This window comes from Diabrotica undecimpunctata, chromosome 7 (genome assembly GCF_040954645.1).
Source record: "Diabrotica undecimpunctata isolate CICGRU chromosome 7, icDiaUnde3, whole genome shotgun sequence".
NCBI classification, from domain to species: domain Eukaryota; kingdom Metazoa; phylum Arthropoda; class Insecta; order Coleoptera; family Chrysomelidae; genus Diabrotica; species Diabrotica undecimpunctata.
This window is the reverse complement of record NC_092809.1, coordinates 75,605,031-75,625,926: the sequence shown is the minus strand read 5'-3', so window position 1 is coordinate 75,625,926 and position 20,896 is coordinate 75,605,031. Positions and strand designations below refer to the sequence as shown.

General features: G+C 31.5%; 1 protein-coding gene across 1 annotated transcript in view; it reads right to left on the bottom strand.

Annotated features, from left to right (window-relative positions):
• LOC140446463 (uncharacterized) overlaps positions 1–20,896 on the bottom strand; it is a 63,032-nt gene that overhangs the window by 18,448 nt on the left and 23,688 nt on the right. Inside the window, exons 7-9 of the mRNA XM_072539016.1 lie at positions 19,519–19,682; positions 11,605–11,619; positions 11,269–11,516 (exon numbers count right to left, since the gene is read on the bottom strand). Coding sequence (XP_072395117.1) covers positions 11,269–11,516; positions 11,605–11,619; positions 19,519–19,682 — 427 coding nt within the window. The remainder of the gene's footprint in view (positions 1–11,268; positions 11,517–11,604; positions 11,620–19,518; positions 19,683–20,896) is intronic.

Here is a 20,896-nt window from a genome sequence, read left to right as displayed (position 1 = left end):
AGAAATCCAAATATTATGTTATGCAGACGACGCTGCATTAATCGCCGAGACAGAAGACAAGCTCAAAAGATTAACACACATCTTCAATACAACAGCCAAGAAATACAATATGATAATATCAACAGAAAAATCTAAATGCATGACAACATCTAAATACCCACTACAACAGGAAGCATGTTTTAGATATCTGGGAATAGATATAATTAGTTACGGAGATGTTGAAGAAGAAGTACGACAACAAAGCTTAAAAGCAAGTAAAGCGGCGGGATCTCTTAATGACACAATCTGGAAAAACACACACCTTAGACAAGACACAAAAACAAGAATCTATAAAGCACCAATTAGACCTATATTAACATATACGGCGGAGACAAGACCTGACACATCTAAAACGAGACGACTACTAGAAACAAGAGAGATGAAAATACTTCGACGAATATCAGGGAAAAGTCTGTTGGATAGGGAGAGAAATGAAAACATAAGAAGCGCATGCAATATAGAAGACATAAATGGATGGGTGACAAAACGGAAACAGGAGTGGAACGAACGCATTAGCAGAATGGCAGAGGATAGGATAGTACGAATAGCACGAGATAAGTCACCAAATGGACGAAGAAGTATTGGCAGACCAAGAAAAAGATTGTGCGATAATTTAAACAATTTAGGAGGCTAACATTGAAAAAGAAACAGGCTTTAAAGCCTACATACAAGAAGGAAGAAGAAAAATATTGAAAACACAAGGATCCATGGAAAAATAAGTGGTTTAAAAAAAATTAAAGTAAATGACGTAAAAACAAAAATAGCAAAACTAAAATTGTCATTTGCAAGAAACAACATCAGATCTGAAAATGAAAGATTGTATGATCTAACCGTACAATTAAGAAGGACAACGAAAATGCTCACGAAAAGGTGCACGAATGCGATGTACAGATAATCTCAAAAGTTCGCAAGTTCTAATTCGATGAATATCGTAAGAAAAAGAGAGGAATTGAAGAAATTAGTTGAGGCTTATGTCTAATATTGGGCGAATGAAGTTGATACAGGTAAATATAGACCTAATTATTGGACAATTATTAAAAATTGTTTTAAATTTATTGAATATTTACTTATAAACTTTAGGTTATTCCTTATCACACATGTCGTCAACCAAGCAACGTAACTCAATTTTTTGTTAAATGGAGTGTTTGTTTAATTTTATGTGAAATTTACGCGGAATATCTGAATAACTTTAGATTTGAAAAATCTCAACAGATTTCGCTGTAACCGCTATAAATAACAATCGGAGAAAGTTGGTACGAAAATATTCGTAAAAAAATCGTACAGGGTTTCCCAAATTGGTATGTTTTGCAGGGTATACGGAAAACTAGAGGAGATAGAAAAAAAGTAGTTAAGATGTCATGACTTCTTTCTTCGTTAAAATAATGATTGCCCAATCAAATTATCAATAGCTCGTCACAGTAGCGAGATACAGGGCGGTTATTGAAAAGTGTCGAAAACGACAGAGTAAAATATCTTCTTTATTAAGAAAAAATTTTAAACATTTTATTAGAACTTTTGATAGCAATATTATGGAAACGTTCAGTAGCGTACAATTTTTTTTTAGGGAATCTCGCTAAAGAAATATAATACCAACCTATGTTTTTTATGTGACACCCTATATATTTTGTCATTTTTCGTTTACATTTTTAATTCTCTTTTATCTGATATGGCACGTTATATATCTATTTTAGTTTTTGAAGCTACTATGCAGATAATATGTTTATAGTTGACATTATGTTATAGGCACTTATAAATAAAACACTCACAACAATAATAACGCATGTTAACATTTTATTATGAGGATATTAATCCCTTGACAGTTTTATTTAGCAAAAATAAAATCAGTACCTACCTAACTTGAAACTAAAGTAAATACTTACTGCTAATTGTTGGTTCAAAGTGAATTATTATTTTTAAAGTATTGTTTCCATATTTTATAAATAAAATTGTCACGAAATAGAACACACTGTATTTTATTACATTTTTCGTTTCTATTTATAATTTTTTATCCGATATAATATTATTATCTTCTATATATTTTTTTATTATTGTTTTGAAGCTATTTTCTTGTGACAACCTAACACAATTTACTAGTTTTATTTTACTTTAAAATAAATTTATTTTGACGTTTAGATTTCCATAAATTACATTATTTTTTTTATCTAAAATAACATATTGTTACATTTTGTAAAAATATTCATTTCGTAGAGTAGGTTATATTAAAAGGTAATAAGTAATAGTGAAGGTAATATTTAGCGATGAAACTAGCATATTATCCAGTGCAGGATATGCGAGCTTCGTTGCATATTTAACTGACACAATGGACTATATTGAAATGACTCAAATCCTCACTGACCTCACTTAGTTGAGGGGATCAGCAAGTAAGAGAGATTCGGTTTTAACGTTAGTGTTTTGTTGAGCATAATAAATTAGTTTATCTTTGATTAATAAATTGGTTTATATTTGATGATAAACTAACTGCTGCCGGATATATAGGTATCTTAAAAACGAATTTAAATAACATTTTTAATTAGAAATACATATTAATTTGACCGAGAGGAATAAATTTTTGTTTTAACACCTGCCCATAATGCCGAATTCGTTAGAAATTATTTAAATGAAAAATTTCATAATCGGTGGATTGGAACTTAATGTTCTTGTTCACCAGAATTAAATCCTCCTAATTTTTTTATTTGGCGATTTATTTACGAAACTTGGTAATAAAGTTAAACACCTAATCATAATTGATCAATCAAAAAAACCTAACTAAAAGACTTGTATTTGGTAACAAACAAGTAAAAATAGACTTGTATTTGGTAACAAAGTTAAAACACTTAAACAACATTTATGAACCAAAAAAACCTATTTAACTAAACTTTTATTTGAAAACAAAGTTAAAACACTTAAGGGGAAAGGCGCAAAATGTCTACTGTCAAAATTTTCAATGTGTTTTAAATGTATTCATTTTTTTTTGGAATCCTGAGAAAACTAATAGGTATTTTAAAAAAATTTAAACGCAGAATGAAAGATTACGTTATTACCGAGGGCCCCAAGTTCCAGAATCAATAAAACGTTTCTTTTGACTGAAATATTTGCAATTAAAAATAACTTATTAAAATAAACATTATAGAAGTTTTCAGGAACTTTCGGCCCTCGGTAAATCTTTTAAAAATATTTATAAGTTTTCTTAAGATTCGAAAAAAATAAATACATTGCACATTGAACATTTTGTCAGGCGACATTTTGCGCCTATACCTTTAAACAAAATTATCAATCAAAAATCCTAACTAGACATGTAATAAGTATTAACAAACTCGTATTTTGACAATACATTTAGACAGTTAAACAGAACTTATCAATCAAAAAACCTATCTATACTAAATTTGCAATCAAGATGCAGTAAAAATTTACAATGTATAAACTTTGGAAATAATGAATTGGGATTTACAATGTATAATATGGGTGCATTGTCAATTATAATTCAGGAGTACTCCTAGTAGCATTTAACGTGTCTTGGTTTGTTTATTTCTACTGCATCTTGATTGTAAATTTAGTATAGACATGGAATAAGTAAAAACAGACTAGTATTTGATAATAAAATTAAAACACTTAACATTTATCAATCAACAATCCTAACTAGACATGTAATACGTAAAAAACTCGTATTTGGTAATAAAGGTTAACACTTAAACAGAATTTATCAATTAAAAATCCCAACTAGACATGTATTAAATCAAAACAGATTCGTATTAGGTAATAAATTTAAACATTTAAACATAATTTATCAATCAAAAATCCCAACTAGACATGCAATAAGTAAAAACAAACTCATTATACATGTATGTACATACGCATTAGCTGTAAGTTACCAGACTATAATTACTTGTTTTTGTAGGACAGGTTCTTGTGGCACTTAGAATTACACAGAACACTTGCTTTTTTACCTTTGCAGCGATTTGAGTTGCATTGGCCACTACAATTGCAGTGACGGAATCCTTGACCACCTAAATTCGAATCTTTACGGGCGCATTCCCTGAGACTTATTTCAGTAGCAGGCACATCATTGACTGAAATAAGTGTTTCCTTGCAGGTGGTAAATTCGTTTCTTGCATAAAGTTGTTTTAAAATACCATGCTTGGTGCCTAGCTTATACAGCCTTTCATCTTTAACAGAAATAATAATGGCAATAATATTTCGGCTATTAGCTTATAAGCCTTAGCTCTATCAACTTCGCACTCTAACACTTTCACCTACTTTTGCAACAGGAAATCTATCATTAGAATGCTTTAACATTCTGTCAGCTTGTTTTATAAGTGACTGTTTTACAAGATCTCGAATCTCTTGAATTTTCTTTGAAGTTTTCTCAACTTCATTGCCATCTTCTTCGTGTCCCTCATTTTCTTTAACTCCAATTGTCCCCTCTTTTCCATTGTCATTGTCTTTCCCATTGACAGCAACTATTGCACATGCATTATATTCTATTGGGCTATTACCGTTACCGGGATATTCAACATTCGCTAATTTTGAATCCTCGGTTGTACTGTTAACATCCAAATTACCACGGTGCTTTGCTCCATCATCAGCATCATCGGACTCATCTGCTAATATTGCTTCTAAATCTTCTTCGCTTTTTATTTCAGTTAAAGTACCAGCAGGTAAGGATGTTTTTAATCCTACTTTAGCCTTACAACCGAATAGTGCTTCGTATGGACTACAGCTAATGCCGGAATGGTAAGCTCTGTTTTTCATAAATTGGATGAACTTTATGACTTCCGACCACTGACTCGTTTTGTTTGTTTTCAGCCATGTGGCCAACATGTTTTCGATATATTGGTTCGCTCTCTCTACCGAACCTTGCGACTGGCTGTGTCTGGGTTTTCCGTGGACAATTTTCAGTTCGTCCCACATACTACAGACTTCTTCTTATTTGCGAATTCTCGACCATTATCACTGTGTAAAATGTGTGGAGCTCCAAATATGGTAAACACTTCCAACAAATGGTACGCAAATTCTTCGGCACGCTTGGTTTTTAATGCTCTGAGCTGGACAAATTTGGTAAGATGGTCTTGATAGACCATAATAAATTTATAGTCACCATCCGCTTGTGACTGCATGTCAATAAGATCGACTTGACATCTCGAATTAAATGCACTACCTAAAATTGGCTTCACAACGAGTCCTTTTTTTGGAATACTCATTTTCTTTTGACAGGGTACACAAAGATTTAAGTAAACCTTGACAAACCCCACAGTGATGTTCTTATATTTCGTCTTAAGTTCTTTCATCATTCTGTAGCAGCCCCCATGTCCAATTAAAATATGAGTCTCGTGAATGATATCGAAAGTTTCCTCCATAAATACATAATAAACAATAGGATCTCTGTCGTTTTTTACTGGCACAACGAGTTTCTCGACATTACCAATTTTTACAATATCATACCCTGATAACCGTTGATATTTTTCAGGTGTTTTGTGAGAAGTCTTGTCTTTGGTTGTTTTAACTTTCATTAAAAATGCATAATACTCATCTCTGGTGAATAACTGATGATTGTTTCCTTTTTCAGATCTAAGCGTATCAATTTGATCGCTAAATCGTGCTTTCATGGACTCGAAATCACTCATTGTAAAATAAGTTAGTAGGTATACACAGAACACTCGAAACTTCACACCGCTTTTTCAACTAAACAAAAATGTTCTACAACGACACAGAACCGCTTCCGACTACAGATTTACTATCACCGTGGTAATACGCGCGCCTTATTTTAACACTGGTATGTCGCAGTGACTAATACACTTACTTCCCTCCACCCCGCAAGCTTCTAAGAACTGATTGGTATTCAACATTTATCACGTTTACCGTTTGAATACGAGATTTATTAATAATAACCGGTCAATGTGATTATTTCTGGTATATTTATTACTTTTACCTAGCTATTCGGGTTGTATTAATAGTAACCGGTAATTATTAATAATTCCCATTTAATCATATTTACCGTAACACATATACTCAATTGGGTAAGATTTGAATATTTATAATAATTTTTAAATTGTAAAATGAATTCTATTTGTTCCTTTGTATATTATTGATGTTTGTATGTTTATTATAATGTTAATATGTTCGTAAAATTAATTTTGATTTTTAAATAGTTTTTTGTTGCTGGTAGATGTGTTGTTTCCATTTTTTAAGTTGATTGATCTTATTTCTGGTAAATTAAACTGTGAAGGATTATTATCCCCATAATAAAATGTTTGAATGTGTTACTGAGTGTTTTGTTTCTAAGTTTCTATTTCGCTCCGTGCGTGACTGACGCGACACCTACCGCCTTCATCTGACTGTTTTAGACCTACCAATTTTCAGGTTAAACATATGACATATGTTTGACATTGTTAAAGATAGGCGAAATTGACAATTATTAATAATTAACTTTTTAATTATATTTTTTCAGTTTATGTACAAAATAAATGTAGTATTAAAAACTGGGTTTCTCAAAATTCATCATAATATATCTTTTTAACCCCAAACGGAAAAGAAAGGAAAAAATCTAGTACTGGCAAATCAAGTTTTTCACGTGAAAGAGCATATAATTAAAAACAGTAATAGTAAAAGGTATGATATAAAAGATAAAGTCATCAGGCACTCTGCAGTTAGCTTGAAGCCTTATAAAATATCATTTAAGGTAAATTATTTAAATATTTCCTATTTCAATTGCATAAAAATGAGATTATGTGATATTTACTTTTTCATATTAATAGCACGGATCCATCTTTTTCTTTTCTCTAATTTATATGTAATCTTTGGGAACCTATAAAAACTACACTTACTATTTTTGCTATTATTAGCACAATTAAATACGCAACATGTATTTGCACACATTTTTGATAAAATTTATAAAAAGATTCCATGATTCCAATTTTGTCATATTTCGCCGCTACGCACGCTGGCATCGTTTCAAGGTACCCCTACCATGGTCACGCACGGAGCGAATAAAGTGATGTCAAATAAAGAATTTATTTGCAGAGTTGCTCCAACGACTGAAAATAGATATATAATATGTCATATCAGTTAAAAGAGAATTAAAAATGCAAACGAAAAATGTCAAAATATATAGGGTGTCCCATATAAAAAAAACATAAGTTGGTATTAAATTTCCTTAGTAAGAACCCTAAAAAAAATTTTCGTACGCGACTGAATGCTTCCATAATATATCTATCAAAAGTTTTAATAAAGTTTTTTAAAAATCTTCTTAATAAAGAACATATTTAACCCTGTCGTTTTCGACATTTTTCAATAATCGCTCTGTATCTCGCTAATGTGAGGAGCGATTGATGATTTGATTAGGTAATCTCTACTTTAACGAAAAAAGAAGTTTTTTTTTCTATCTCCTCTAGTTTTTGGTATACCCTGTAAAACATACCAATTTGGGACACCCTATACAACTTTTCTAAATAAATTTTTTGATTGGAGTGTGAGAACTTGTAAATAAATAAGAAAATAGCAAAAATTTTGATTATATAAATTTTATTAATTTAAATAATCTTATGAGATATTTTTAATCAAAATAGCACGAAAAAATAATATGAAAATTTTAATAGTTTAAATGTTACCATACTCTTTTAGAATAAAGAACAAAAGTGAAACGTTTAGTAACTCGTAAAATTTTGTCCTTCAGTTCTTTATGTGAAAGGTAATAAAATATAGCCTTTGATTTATACACGTAGTTATAGGTTATTTTTTATAGCTCATTAAAAGTAATATAAAATAAAATATTTTTTATATATTCTTCTATTTAGTTAAAAAATAAAATGCCTCGAATAATGATACTAACAAGGGCATTAACAAGATTGGGAGGGAAACAGATCAAAACGTATATATATATATATATATATATATATATATATATATATATATATATATATATATATATATATATATATATATATATATATATATATATATACAGTATAGGTAAAAGTTTATGGTCGGTATGGACCTTACGTGAGATGGAGTGATAAACACCTGTTTAAAAAGAGAGAGGTATATTAGGTCCGCCTTTAAATCGCCGAACATGCATGAGTGGAAATAATAAAAAAGGGGAAATTCAACTTGCCAAACTTATTGGTTTTATTTGACCTGTTGTCTTTTTAGCATTTGAACAATGTTCTAAGATAATCAAATTTGGGCGAAATGGATTTAAATGACAGCTTACTGTTTTTATTGGGAATATGCCACAATTTTACTTTACAATAAGTGTTATTTAATATTTTGATTTCGACTTCGGAAATCGTTTTATATAAATAAAATTTATTAATGTTTCGTATTTTAAGTAAAATTTCCGAATTAAAAATCTAAACATCAAAATAAGCTTATTTTAAAGTCACATTGTGCCTTATTTCCAATAAAAATAATAAACTGCATTATAACGCCAACAATAAAAAAGGTTCATGCAAAAATTATTTGACAACGTCGCGTGAAAGTAGGGACCATTAGTTTCAAATAAGCGAGTACATAAACAAACATAATGGATATTATCGTTTATGTGTATATTTATTGAAGTGAAAAAAACTAATAAAGGATATAGTTATTATAACTTGAAAAATAAACCAAACAATACAAATATTAAATCGTACTTACATTTACATTACACGTTATTATTCAATCGCGAATCGTCTAAATTGACATTTAAAAACATAAGCTTTTCTATTTTACTTCTTGTTAACCGTGTTCTTCTTTTATATTAAATGAGATTTCGAACATGTGTTTACATTTACAATATTTTATGAATATAGTGGTTAAGTTAGGGTATACATGGCGATGGTTTTTCCACCATTGTAATGGACTCTCGATACAGGTGTACGTTTAGATGAGTCATGTCCAATTAATTGATCAAAAATACTTAAGTCATCTTTATCGGTTTCTTTTTCTTGTACTGGTTGATTTTCAATAGTACAATCTTCTTGTTCTTTAATTATAGAAGTAACCAGCTTCTTAACTCTTTCTTTTGTTTTTTTAGCTTCATTTTTATCAGAAAATCCCTGCACTTTAAATCATGAATCCATAAATATACATAATGACAATGTGCCACTCTGTTCTATCCCTCTAAATCTTTTTGCTAAACCCGATATTAGTAATTGTACTACGTCGGATACTATGGATGTACCGTTTGCTAAAATTTTATTGCAAGATTCTTGCAGGCAGCGTACCATTACAATCACTGAACTACCCTTCAAGTATTTTTGGCCACTCATTGTACTTGTTATTTCTTTAAAAGGCCGTAAAATTTGTGAAAGTTGAGAACAAATAATCCAGTCTTCATTATTTAGATTTGGTCTAAGTCTAAGTCTGTATTAACTAAGCCCAATGTGGAACGGATTGCCTCTTCTAACTCGGTCATTCTTTTTAACATGTAATAGGTGAAGTTCTACCCAGTTTCCACGTCTTGGATTGGCCGTTTGGGAACTTTATTATGTTGTAATTGATACTTTAACAGCCTTTCTAAAGATAAGGTACTTTTTTTGAAATGTGTTTTTTGCTGAATTGTCGAAAAAAAACTTTTTATTTTATCTATTTGTACACGACAGCATTTAAGTGCGTCCTCCACCAATAAATTTAACGTATGAGCAAAACAATTTAAATGTTTTCATTCCAAAACATATTTAATAGCTTTAACCATATTTGAGGCATTATCAGTTAGTGCAAAATGTACTTTTCGTTTTAGACCCCACTGATTAATAATTTCACTAATGTCAAAAGAGATGTTTCCTGAATTATGGTTTCCAGAAAAATGAGAGCAGCCTAATAAAACCGTTTTAAATTCTAAATTTTCGGTTAAATATTGTCCTGTTAATGCGATGTAACTCTCAGTTACTCCAGATGTCCAGAGCTCAGTAATAATACAGATATTTTCTACTTCTTTAACAACTTGTGATTTAATAATTTGCTCAGTTTTGATATAACATTCCTGAAGTAATGAACCTGACAAAGTTTTTCTTGTTGGCGGTTTATATCCAGGAATCCACCCTGCAAACTTTTTAAAAGCTCGTTCTTCAACTATGGAAAACGGATGAAACGAGTCTTTGCATAGGTTTAGTAAATCCATATCTATTTGTTTCTTTTGTTCTAAACTAATATGTTTATTAATGGAAGTATCCATCACCTTCGTCGTAAATCGAAACTCATTCATTAATCAGAATACCTAGTTATTTTATTTTCAACGTTAACTGATAGCCCGACTGTCCACTCTCCCGATAGAGTTATTTTTAGTTTTGTAGTAGTCTTCTTCGTCGACGTAAAGTGTTCTTTGCTCCTCTGTTTACGTATACACAAAACGTAGTATTTTTGAATCTATCATCAACTAGTTGGCTTACCAGTGAGAAACCGTAGATTCGTAAATGACAAATAATGATTTAAAATGCAGGGATTTTCTGATAAAATGAAGAGTTAAAAGAGTTGGTTACTTCTATAAAAAGAGAAAAAGAAGATTGTACCAATGAAAATCAACCAGTACAAGAAAAAGAAACTGATAAAGATGACTTAAGTCTATGGTGTATTTTTGACGAATTGGACATGACTCATCTAAACATACACCTGTATCGAGAGATATAAAAGAAGTCGACATGTATTTGTCTGATGCTGATGATATATTACCCACAAAAAAATTCGAACGGAGATTGGAACTGTCTATTACAGTGGTGGAAAAACCATCGCCATGTGTATCCTAACTTAACCACTATATTCATAAAATGTAGTAATGTAACAAAATCTGTTCCTTGCGAACACATGTTCAAAATCTAATTTAATTTTAAATAAAAGAAGAACACGGTTAACAATAAAAGTGGAAAAACTTATGTTTTTAAACGTCAATTTAGACGATTGGCGATTTAATAATGTGTAATGTAAATGTAAGTACTATTTCTATATTTAAAATGTCAACGACCCACCTCTAGTTTCTTAGGTATATTAGGATCGGAACCAGAGATATGTAACATATCTCTGATCGGAACTAATCGTCTCACTAATGGGCAATGGGCGTCAATAAGAAATATGGAGGGGAGACCAAGGGGAAATATGATTGTTATCTTTGTCTATTCGCTGAAAATATGATTTTATATCTGTGTTAGATATCCTGTTAAATTTTACCATACCGACCATAAACTTTTACCTACACTATATATATATATATATATATATATATATATATATATATATATATATATATATATATAATTTTACCTAGAACGGCTTTAGTATGTTGCCTAGTAGCAGGAACGTATCTATGAATCGCCTGTCCAAACAGATCCACAAAATATAAACTTTGAGTTTCTACATCCCAGTGGGGTCCTTCTCCCAATTCTGTCGTTGAAATTTCTTCCAGTCTCTCCACTTTGGGATTCACGTTGTGAATTATGAACGTTGGAGTATCAAGTATAGTGAGTATAGTTAAAATAGGGACAAAACCAGGGCTCGGCATTGTAGGATTTCTGAAATTTATCGGTTTTAGCAAGAAAATATTCGAAATAAAAAAGGTGATAAAGTTATATTACGAATAATGGTAAATAAATCAAATACCTAACTCTTTGTAAACTAAAATAAAATTTTAACAAAACGGTACAAACTGGAAGTAATATATGAAACAACGTACAGAATGAAATAACATGTCAAAAATAGGAAGAATAAAAAACAACTAAATGTTTATTGAATATACGTCGATGCACACTAAACAGGAGCGACGGCTTTACGTGCTCTCCAAACCACAGTGATGGCTCGTTAGACATTTTTAGAAATAAAAATGCCACTGTTGGGGCCGAGAATCGAACTCAAGCGTTCCGGCTTAGCTTAGAAAGTCAGTATCTTGGCCGTTGAGCTACTGCCCACACAATTATTTCGGTGATTCGGCTATTTGAGCTCTATTACTACTCCTAATTATTTAAATCTTTTTTATTTTTTGGAATATGTGTTGTTACTTTTTTATAAAATATCTCTCGCTTCTTCTAATTCTCAATTTTTATAAAATATCTCCCTCTAATTCATCCAGTTTTTTTCATATAACTTTTACTTGCTGTAAGAGTTTTAATTGTTTATTCTAAAGTTTTTCGTGCTTGGTGCTAATAGCAGATTGTATAAATATCCTAAAATCCGCTTAATTAATTCCTGTTTTCTTAATTGCCCCGTCTAGTATTTTATTAAAAAGAGTTGTAGTTGTCTGTAATTGTTGGTGTTTGATATTTCCAAATATATATAAATAACTTATAATAGTAGATAAATTACGCAATTTACTCCATACAACTGAATCAAAATCATAAACATAAAAGTCCATTAAAAAAATATAAGAAAAAATTACCTCTTAAATGCATCATGTTGCCGTTAGGCAACATAGATATTTTAATTAATATAAAATCCATACGGCGTTTTTCCGAAGTCGAATGCATGATGTTGTCGAAAGGCATCGATGCTCTCTATCTATTCAGTTCGCCAGTTCGGACGTTTTTATTTCGTTAGCAATGTTTTACGTGTTTAGATCATAACCCAACCTTTCTTATCGCCTTGTTGATGAAGTTCGTGAATTTATTTAGAGCAATCATAGCTTAATTTTTAAGTCAAAATACACTTAATACAAGGTAAGATGTGAACTTTCGATTTTTATTTTTTCCAGATATTGTATTTTTCCGTTTGTCAATGATATCGAAATTATTTTTGTTGCTGTTCGGCTATACTATGCATTCAAACACTTTTTTATGCATATACGTTCTTTCAGAACGAGTCGTCGTTTATCACAAAACGAATTGAAAGAATATTTGAAGAATTTCACTGACCTGGAAAGCGATGCAGATAGTATTGCAGACCTCTTATCTTGTCCTGATCACAGCGATGATTTAGAAATAGAAGTTTCGAATGAAGATGGTGTAGAAGAGGAAACAGTGTCAACTGAAATATTCAAATTGTCTTTGCCTTCCACTTTCCAAATAAACTAATTTTCATAAATATCGTTTAAGTTATTTTCCGATATATAGATAGTGTAAGCTCGTCTTGACACATTCTGTATATATATATATATATATATATATATATATATACATATATATATATATTAATAAGATCCCCAAATTTTAGATAAAATTAAAATTAGAAAGACCATTAAAAAAATCGAAAACACTAAGATAAATTTCGACACTAAGCAGGTAGCGACTAAAATTTAATGGCAATTTTCGACACCAGCCCCAATTCCCGTTTTTATCTTACAGGTATATTCGACACCAAATAAATATAGCTGCGACATAAATAAAATACCATAATTAATTAATTTATTTATTTTAATAAAAGTAATGTGCATTTTATTTCTTTATAACTGTAATAATATCTAAATATAATACTAGTACCTAATTTTTGTACATTTTACCGTTAATATACTTGTATACAATGATTTATTTGCTATTATAGGAATGATAAGATACAGCTTTTATAAAATCTAAACTACGTATTTGTTGGGATCGTAGTTTATCCATCATTTTCTCCAAAAATGCCAATTTAGCCTTAACAGTAGTATCTTTGATTTTTGCTGGTATATGTAAACTATTTATTTTGACATAAGTGTCTACTTGAAATTCTTTTAACTTTTCAATAAAAATAAAAATAGAAGGATGTGTTGAATAAAAAGAAGAATTAAATCTCGAATGAAAGGATTCACAGGCATTTGTGGTCCTCGCAATAGACGGATTCTGATTAGACCATATGTGTGGTGGAAATAGAGCGCTATCGAAAATGTAATTTTCCAGTAAATAATCTGCATAAATATCAAGTGTTGCGTTTATAGGTTTATATGACATTAAATCATAAAGAAAGCATTCTTCAACTTCTGCTGGATTTAAATAAGCTAAACCAAACGTATGCCTTAACCATTTTCCAATTTCTGAATTTGTATCCTTATATTCTTGTACCAAACCCAAAGATTGAATTTTTTTAAATCAGTTTTGGTGTAAGTGAAAACGGCATCCACTAATTTTTGCATTGGGCCACATATTTGTGTTAATTTGTCCTTTAACAAACAGTATGCTAAAGGAACATAATGTCCATTTTCCAAGCCATGTATAGTAAATAATTGTAGAAAATATTTGGTACTGTATGAAAATGTACCATCCATATACAAAGTTTTTAATTTACACAACAAACGAATATTTGTCTCGCATGAAAATACAATTACATTTAATTCAGGATGATTTAAAAACAAAAAACTTTCATTGCGACAGGTTTTAGGAGAATAATTACTAACCGCGTTATGGACTTCTGATATGCTTCTTGGTAACGGACCTGGTAACAGTTTACGACGACAGTTGTAAATGTTCTTTCTTATGCTAGCTATGTCAGGAACCGTCAGCAAATTGGCATCACACTCAGCAACAGCAGTTCTTGTAATTTTGGCAGGCTTTTCCGATATGTACCCTTGGGCTTTTCTTTTACATGCATTGGTTACCATCTTTACTTCAAGCTTTTTTGGATCGGCTTCATGATTATGTACCAAATCACTTCTTGTGATGGTGAGGTCCTCACAGCCTATTGTAAACACTTTTGCGGAACACTTAGTGTTTCTTTGGATGCAGCGCCAAAATATCTCGCCGCTTTTTAACACTTTCTGTTTCGAGAACGAATGATGCTCCACCACTAATAAATCTCGACCACGGGAACTTTTTATCAAACTCATTTTTTAAATATCCGTATACGTGCACAAGTCAACGTCAAACAAGAAATAAATTACAACTGAAATAATTTAATCAAGGAAAGTATTTTAACGTCAGGTAATTTTTGGAAAAACAAAAAAAATTTCATGGACTAAGAATCCGATGATGCGTTGGATGAGAGGGGATTGTCAAAATAACTGTCAAACTGGAATGCGAATTTTGAGATTCTCTTGGAGTGTGGAGCTTGTGGTAAAAACATCACGACATTTTCACATACTGTTTGTCTTTTTCTTTTATTATCAAAAGAAACAGTAGCCGGAATAGCGAGCAGGGAAATTGGTAGGATCCGGGAAGTAAATTGCGATCTGGTCAGTGCACAATCCAAGCAGAATCAAGGGAAGATAGTCTGTTGGAAAACCAAAATTTTGAGTATTAAATAAATTCTATAAAGACATTCTATCACGACCATATATCAACATTCATGTCAATTGTTTGTAATTTGCAATATTTTTATAGTTAAGGCAAGAAGTCAAGGAACCAATAATTCCTTTTAAAATTTTTATATTAAGAGATATTTGATTTAGAAATATGTGTATTTAATTTTTATTGATCATTAAGGGATGTGTAATTTGATGGATGATTGATTATATTTTTTATTCTATTTATAGTGTATGGTGTAAGATTTATCCTCAACGGAATTTTAAATTAATTGGATATATTTTAAAATAAAGGACAATTGTTTAATATCAGAATTGATTGTCTATTATTTCTTTTTCCTTTTGTTGATCTTTCTTAAATGGAACTAGCAGAAGATACTTTGAAGCCACGTTTTTAATTAAAAAAAAAATATAAAAATTATTTTTAGCCCTGAGATATTCTTTGCTTTTGATTTGTTTGATAAAGATAAATTTATTACATTTCAGACTATAAGTATAAGTAGATTTACAATTATAAGCAAATCACAACAATATATATATATATATATATATATATATATATATATATATATATATATATATATATATTCCTATTTTTCCAAGCATTCATCTCCTTCAAAATCTCGGGAACTCATTGCTTTATCAATGTTTTATTGTTTGCATGCCGTCCTTGGTCTTCCTTTGTCCCTAAGATGAGGTAGAAACAGAAATACGTTGATAGATCGAAAGATGAGTAAAGATATCAGAAGAAAATGTAGTGTACAATGTAGAAACAAACGAGTGGAAACTAAGCAGAAAAAAATGAAATAACCACATAAGTAGAATGTGGAAGACCAATGTGATCAAAATAGCAAGAGTTGATCACCAATCCTTTCATAGACGCAAAGAATATGCGTCTATATTCTTTGATAGAAGCATCAAACCATGGCAGACTAGTGCTTCACCCAAATGGCATACTGCAACCATTACTAGAACCATAACAAAATAGAAAACTGAAAAAACATTGAGCGGTAGATCTGTGGAAGACTAAAAAAAATTTTATTGGAGAAGTAATTCATCATGTCACTAGAGGAAGACGCAACTTTCTGTCAAACCAGCAAATTTGCTTATTATGTAACTTTTGTAATTTTAATTGCTTACAAAGGCAACATTCAAAAAATATATAAGTATTTATATTAGTGAAGTAGGTATGTGCCTCTAAACTATTACACTATATTAAAAATAATTGTCATACACTTCATATAGGAACCTTAAAATCGATAGCTAATTATAAAATAAATTAACACATATAATTATGATATGTTCTAAAATTTTACCAATTCTCTGTCGTAAAAACACTCACTAATAATTAAACTCAACTGATGCATAATCACAGCTCAGTTAGTTTTTATTGACAGGTTGATATTGAATCTTAAGTGTTGCGTGGACTTGCGTGGTTTAAACTGTTGCATTATTTACATATATCTTTTATTAGTATCAATCATAAGGTCAAATTTAAATTTTCTAATGAAACTGAAAAAGACATGTTCTATGAGGCACTACACCGAGAGTACGATAAGTGCCCAAAAAATGGCATCAAAATAATAGCAGGAGACTTTAATGCCAAAGTCGGAACAGAGAATATATTTTCGCCCACCATCGGAAAAAATAGCCTGCACGTAGACTATAATGATAACGGTCTCAGAATCATAAACTTTGCGATGTTTAAGAATATGGTAATAGCTGGCTTACCCATAAAGATATACATAAGGGAACTTGGAAATCTTCTGATAATAGAACGATTACCTAACAAATAGATCATATAATCATCGACACTACTCTAACTTATTAGACTTTACACACAAATATATACAGACAGCAAATAGAAGATCAAATAAGGACAGAAAACTTAGAAGAAGAAGAAGACATTAACCAACTATGGACAAATATACGAGATATTGTGTTACAGAAAAAAGAAATCATTGGTTTGATCATGAGTGCGAAATGACCACAAATAGAAAGAACGCAGCATATCAAAAAACCATCGACGGAGATTGTACACGGAGAAAAAAAAAGTATAGACGTCTTAGAAGAGAAGAAAAACATATCCATCGACGTAAGAAATTTAAACCACGATTAAAAATTTGTAAAGACACTAACGGTGAAATTCTACATGATAAAAACTGTTCTTAATAGAAGATCACAACATTTCAGTGAACATCTAAATATAAACGATATTGAAGGAGATTACAACATAGACAAAATCTACAACGTCAACTACACAGTGAAGACCCAACAAGAGAAGAAGTGTCAAATGCCATCCTAAAAGTCAAAGACAATAAAGACCCAGGAATCGAAATGGACCCGAAATGGCTATGGCGTCGAAGATACAACTTTGAACTATATCAGTTATACACCGATCCAGATATTGTGAAATTCGTGCAGAGACTTAAATGGGCTAGACACATTGTTAGGATGTCAGATTATGAATACACGAAGAGATTAACATTTTCAAAACCAGAGGGCACAAGAAGTAGAGGACAACCACGAAGGAGATGGATTGATGATGTGGAAGAAGACCTACAGATTCTAAGGGTCAGAATATGGGGGGAAGTTGCCAGGAATCGACAGGTGTGGCGACTTCTTTGTGAGCAGGCCAAGATCCACAACGGAAGGTCGAGCCACTTATGATGATGATGATGAATGAAACTAAAAAAATTAGCCCATATAAATATAAACGAACGACAAAAACTGACAATATTAATGAGTAAATCTGCAAATAGTATTTAAGAAAGTACAAATAGTGATAAGATTACTGACACGTTTCAGCGAAGAAGATCTACGGTAAACGCAATTCACAAACTAGATCAAAAATTTCATAAATTTTCAAATTTAATAAAGACATTCATTAAAAATCAGGATCAATAACGGTTTTCATAACATATTTTTTCTCATCATTGGCAAGGAGGACCGTGTCATAAGCGTGTCGGATGATATTAATTGGTTTTCAATTCACCTTTATTCCTATTTCTATATCTTCGAACGTCTCTTGAAAAATGGATTCAGAATATACATAACACGGGAGTGGTTCTAGTACAAGTTCTTAATAAACCTTATGTCTTACCATCTAACTCAATTTGTTTGAGCAGATTTATAAGGTTGCCGTGCTTCACATTAACGAATGCCTTCTCATATTCTATGAAATAAAACATGAGAAAACATTCGTCTGCTGATCGAGACTTTTTTAGATCAATATTCGCATTGCGAATAAAGCATATCTGGTGCTCATACCATCTATGAAACCAAATTGGCTTTCACTAATATCTTGGTAATATTAAAAACAAGTAATAACCACACGAATTTGGCAATCCATTTTTTAATTATAGCGAAAATTGACGAACGGATTTCTATAATGTTTAATACTGGGTGTCTCGTAATGGATTTAAGATTTGAAATTATTCTGGCGCCGGCTTTTCGCTGAGTAGGAGGGAGCTGACAGTGTAGAGTGTAGATAACATCTAGATAGGTTGCGCCTTGCGCAATCATGCGCAGTTCAGTTACGATCAAGTTACGAAGGCAGTGATGGCACCGTGGTCAGTAGAGCAATGGGCGTTTATGCTTGAATTCTTATATCGTGCCGCCTCGACGTTTTTGTGCACATTTCAATATCAGACGTTTAGCCGATGCACCGTCGGCAGCATTGGTGAAGAATTGTGTGAAAAGATTCCGAGCAACACCTTCTGTCATAAATCACACACCAGCTGGTAGACTTAGAACCACTAGAACGCAAGACAATATTGACACATTGACAGGGTACGGCGCGCTGTAAATCGCCATCCCAGGCGGTCGGTTCGTAAACATGCTCAATCATTGCAATTGACGCCAGCTAGTGTTCAACGAATATTGCGAAAGGACTTAAACTTTCATCCCTATAAAATTCAGCTTTGACAAAAACGATCCAGGAACTGAAAGACCGCATTACCAATGCTATACAGAACATACCCATTCAGATGTGTCAGCGTATTTCCGCAGCTTGCTCTCTAGACTAACAGCCTGCTACGAAGAAGACGGTTAGCATTTAAACGCTGTTTTGTTTTAACACTAAATCCGCATTTTTAACGTATTAAAATTGTTCTACAATTATTTTAATGTTTGTTTTATTCCTTTAAAACCTCAAATCCATTTTGAGACAGTCTGTATGATTGCTTGCCTTGGTTTCGGTTGGTGTTTTAAATAAATTTAAAAATTCATAAAAAAAGGTTTTTAAATTAATTACTTCATGAAGGCGAATAAACGACATATATTTAAAAGAGTGTATTTATTCTTAATTCAGTATGTTTGTTTATGTGATACAATATCTGTACACAATATTATTAATTGAGATAACATATCTCTATAATGCAGCAGCTACTCCTGGATAACCCTTGGTGTTTAATCCTGTAACTTTATAGGTTCCTCCATGTTCTGGAGGAGGAAGCACTTCCCCATTAATGGTAAATTTCGCTGATGTTACATATAGTTCATCGAGGTTAGGTCCTCCAAATGTTACAGAAGTCACCTAAAAGAAAAATAGTCATGTCACCATCGATAAATATTCTTTTTTCTACTACGCGAATATTGCTCGGTGTTAAAGAACAGTTTTGATTGGCTGGCTAAGGTTCAACCATTTTGCTGAGGAAGATTTAAAATAGTAAATAATTCGCCAAAATTGTTGCCGCTCTTTGACAGTAGCAGAAGAAAAATAGAATATTAACATTTTCAAGTTTCTACCATCAGTATCTTATTTTCTTAGACTTTCCTTACGCTATGCATGGCAAGATCATAAATTTGTAATTATATTAAATTTTTTAAGGACTAAACATCCTTCTTTACGACCAGCATCATCTTATTTTCAGACTATATAAAAAATGGCTGACTACAAACAACGATGAACTTTATAAAGAAGATAGAGAAAAATATAGAGAAGTGAAAAAACAAATAACACAACAAAAGAATGAAGAATGGGAAAGAACCTGCTTAAATATTGAAACATACATAGGAGATACAAGAACTTCGGAGTCGTGGAAAGTACTGAGAGGATTCAAACAAAACTCAAAAGAAAAAATTAAATTGGGAAATATACAGGACAAAGTATGAAAGGACTATTACAAGTAACTATTAACAGAACAAAGACCACAATTCATTGGAAAAGAAAACAGGCGAACACGAAGCAGATCTCGACAACAAGAAATAGAAATAAGAGATAGGGAAATGAGAACGGCCATAAAAGCAATAAAAAAAAGGAAGCACCGGGACCTGAAGGCATCTCACCTGAGCTTATAAAGTATGGCTCAAAAAAATTACACCGAATGATAAAATGGATATTTCAGAAAGCCATAAATGGAGAACAGAAAACAGAAAAAAGAAAAAAATAGAGATATACATTTGGCATTTGTGGACCTGAGTAAGGCGTATGACTCTGTACCAAGGTCAGAACTATGGGAGGCAATGTACAAATTAGAAATACAGACTGAACTCATAGAAGCTGCAAAAGCTCTGTATAAATAAAATAAAGTGTCCATTAAAAATGAAACAAACTAAGAACTATTCAAAATATACTTAGAGAAAGTCTTGACTGCATGGAAAAGAAAATGCGAAGGCATGGGAGTACAGGTACGAAACGAATACCTATATATGTTTAGCTTTGCAGACGATCAAGTAGTGATTGCACAAGACCAAGAGGACCTCGGTTACATGATGAAGAAACTACAAGAATATATCAAGGCTGGCCCA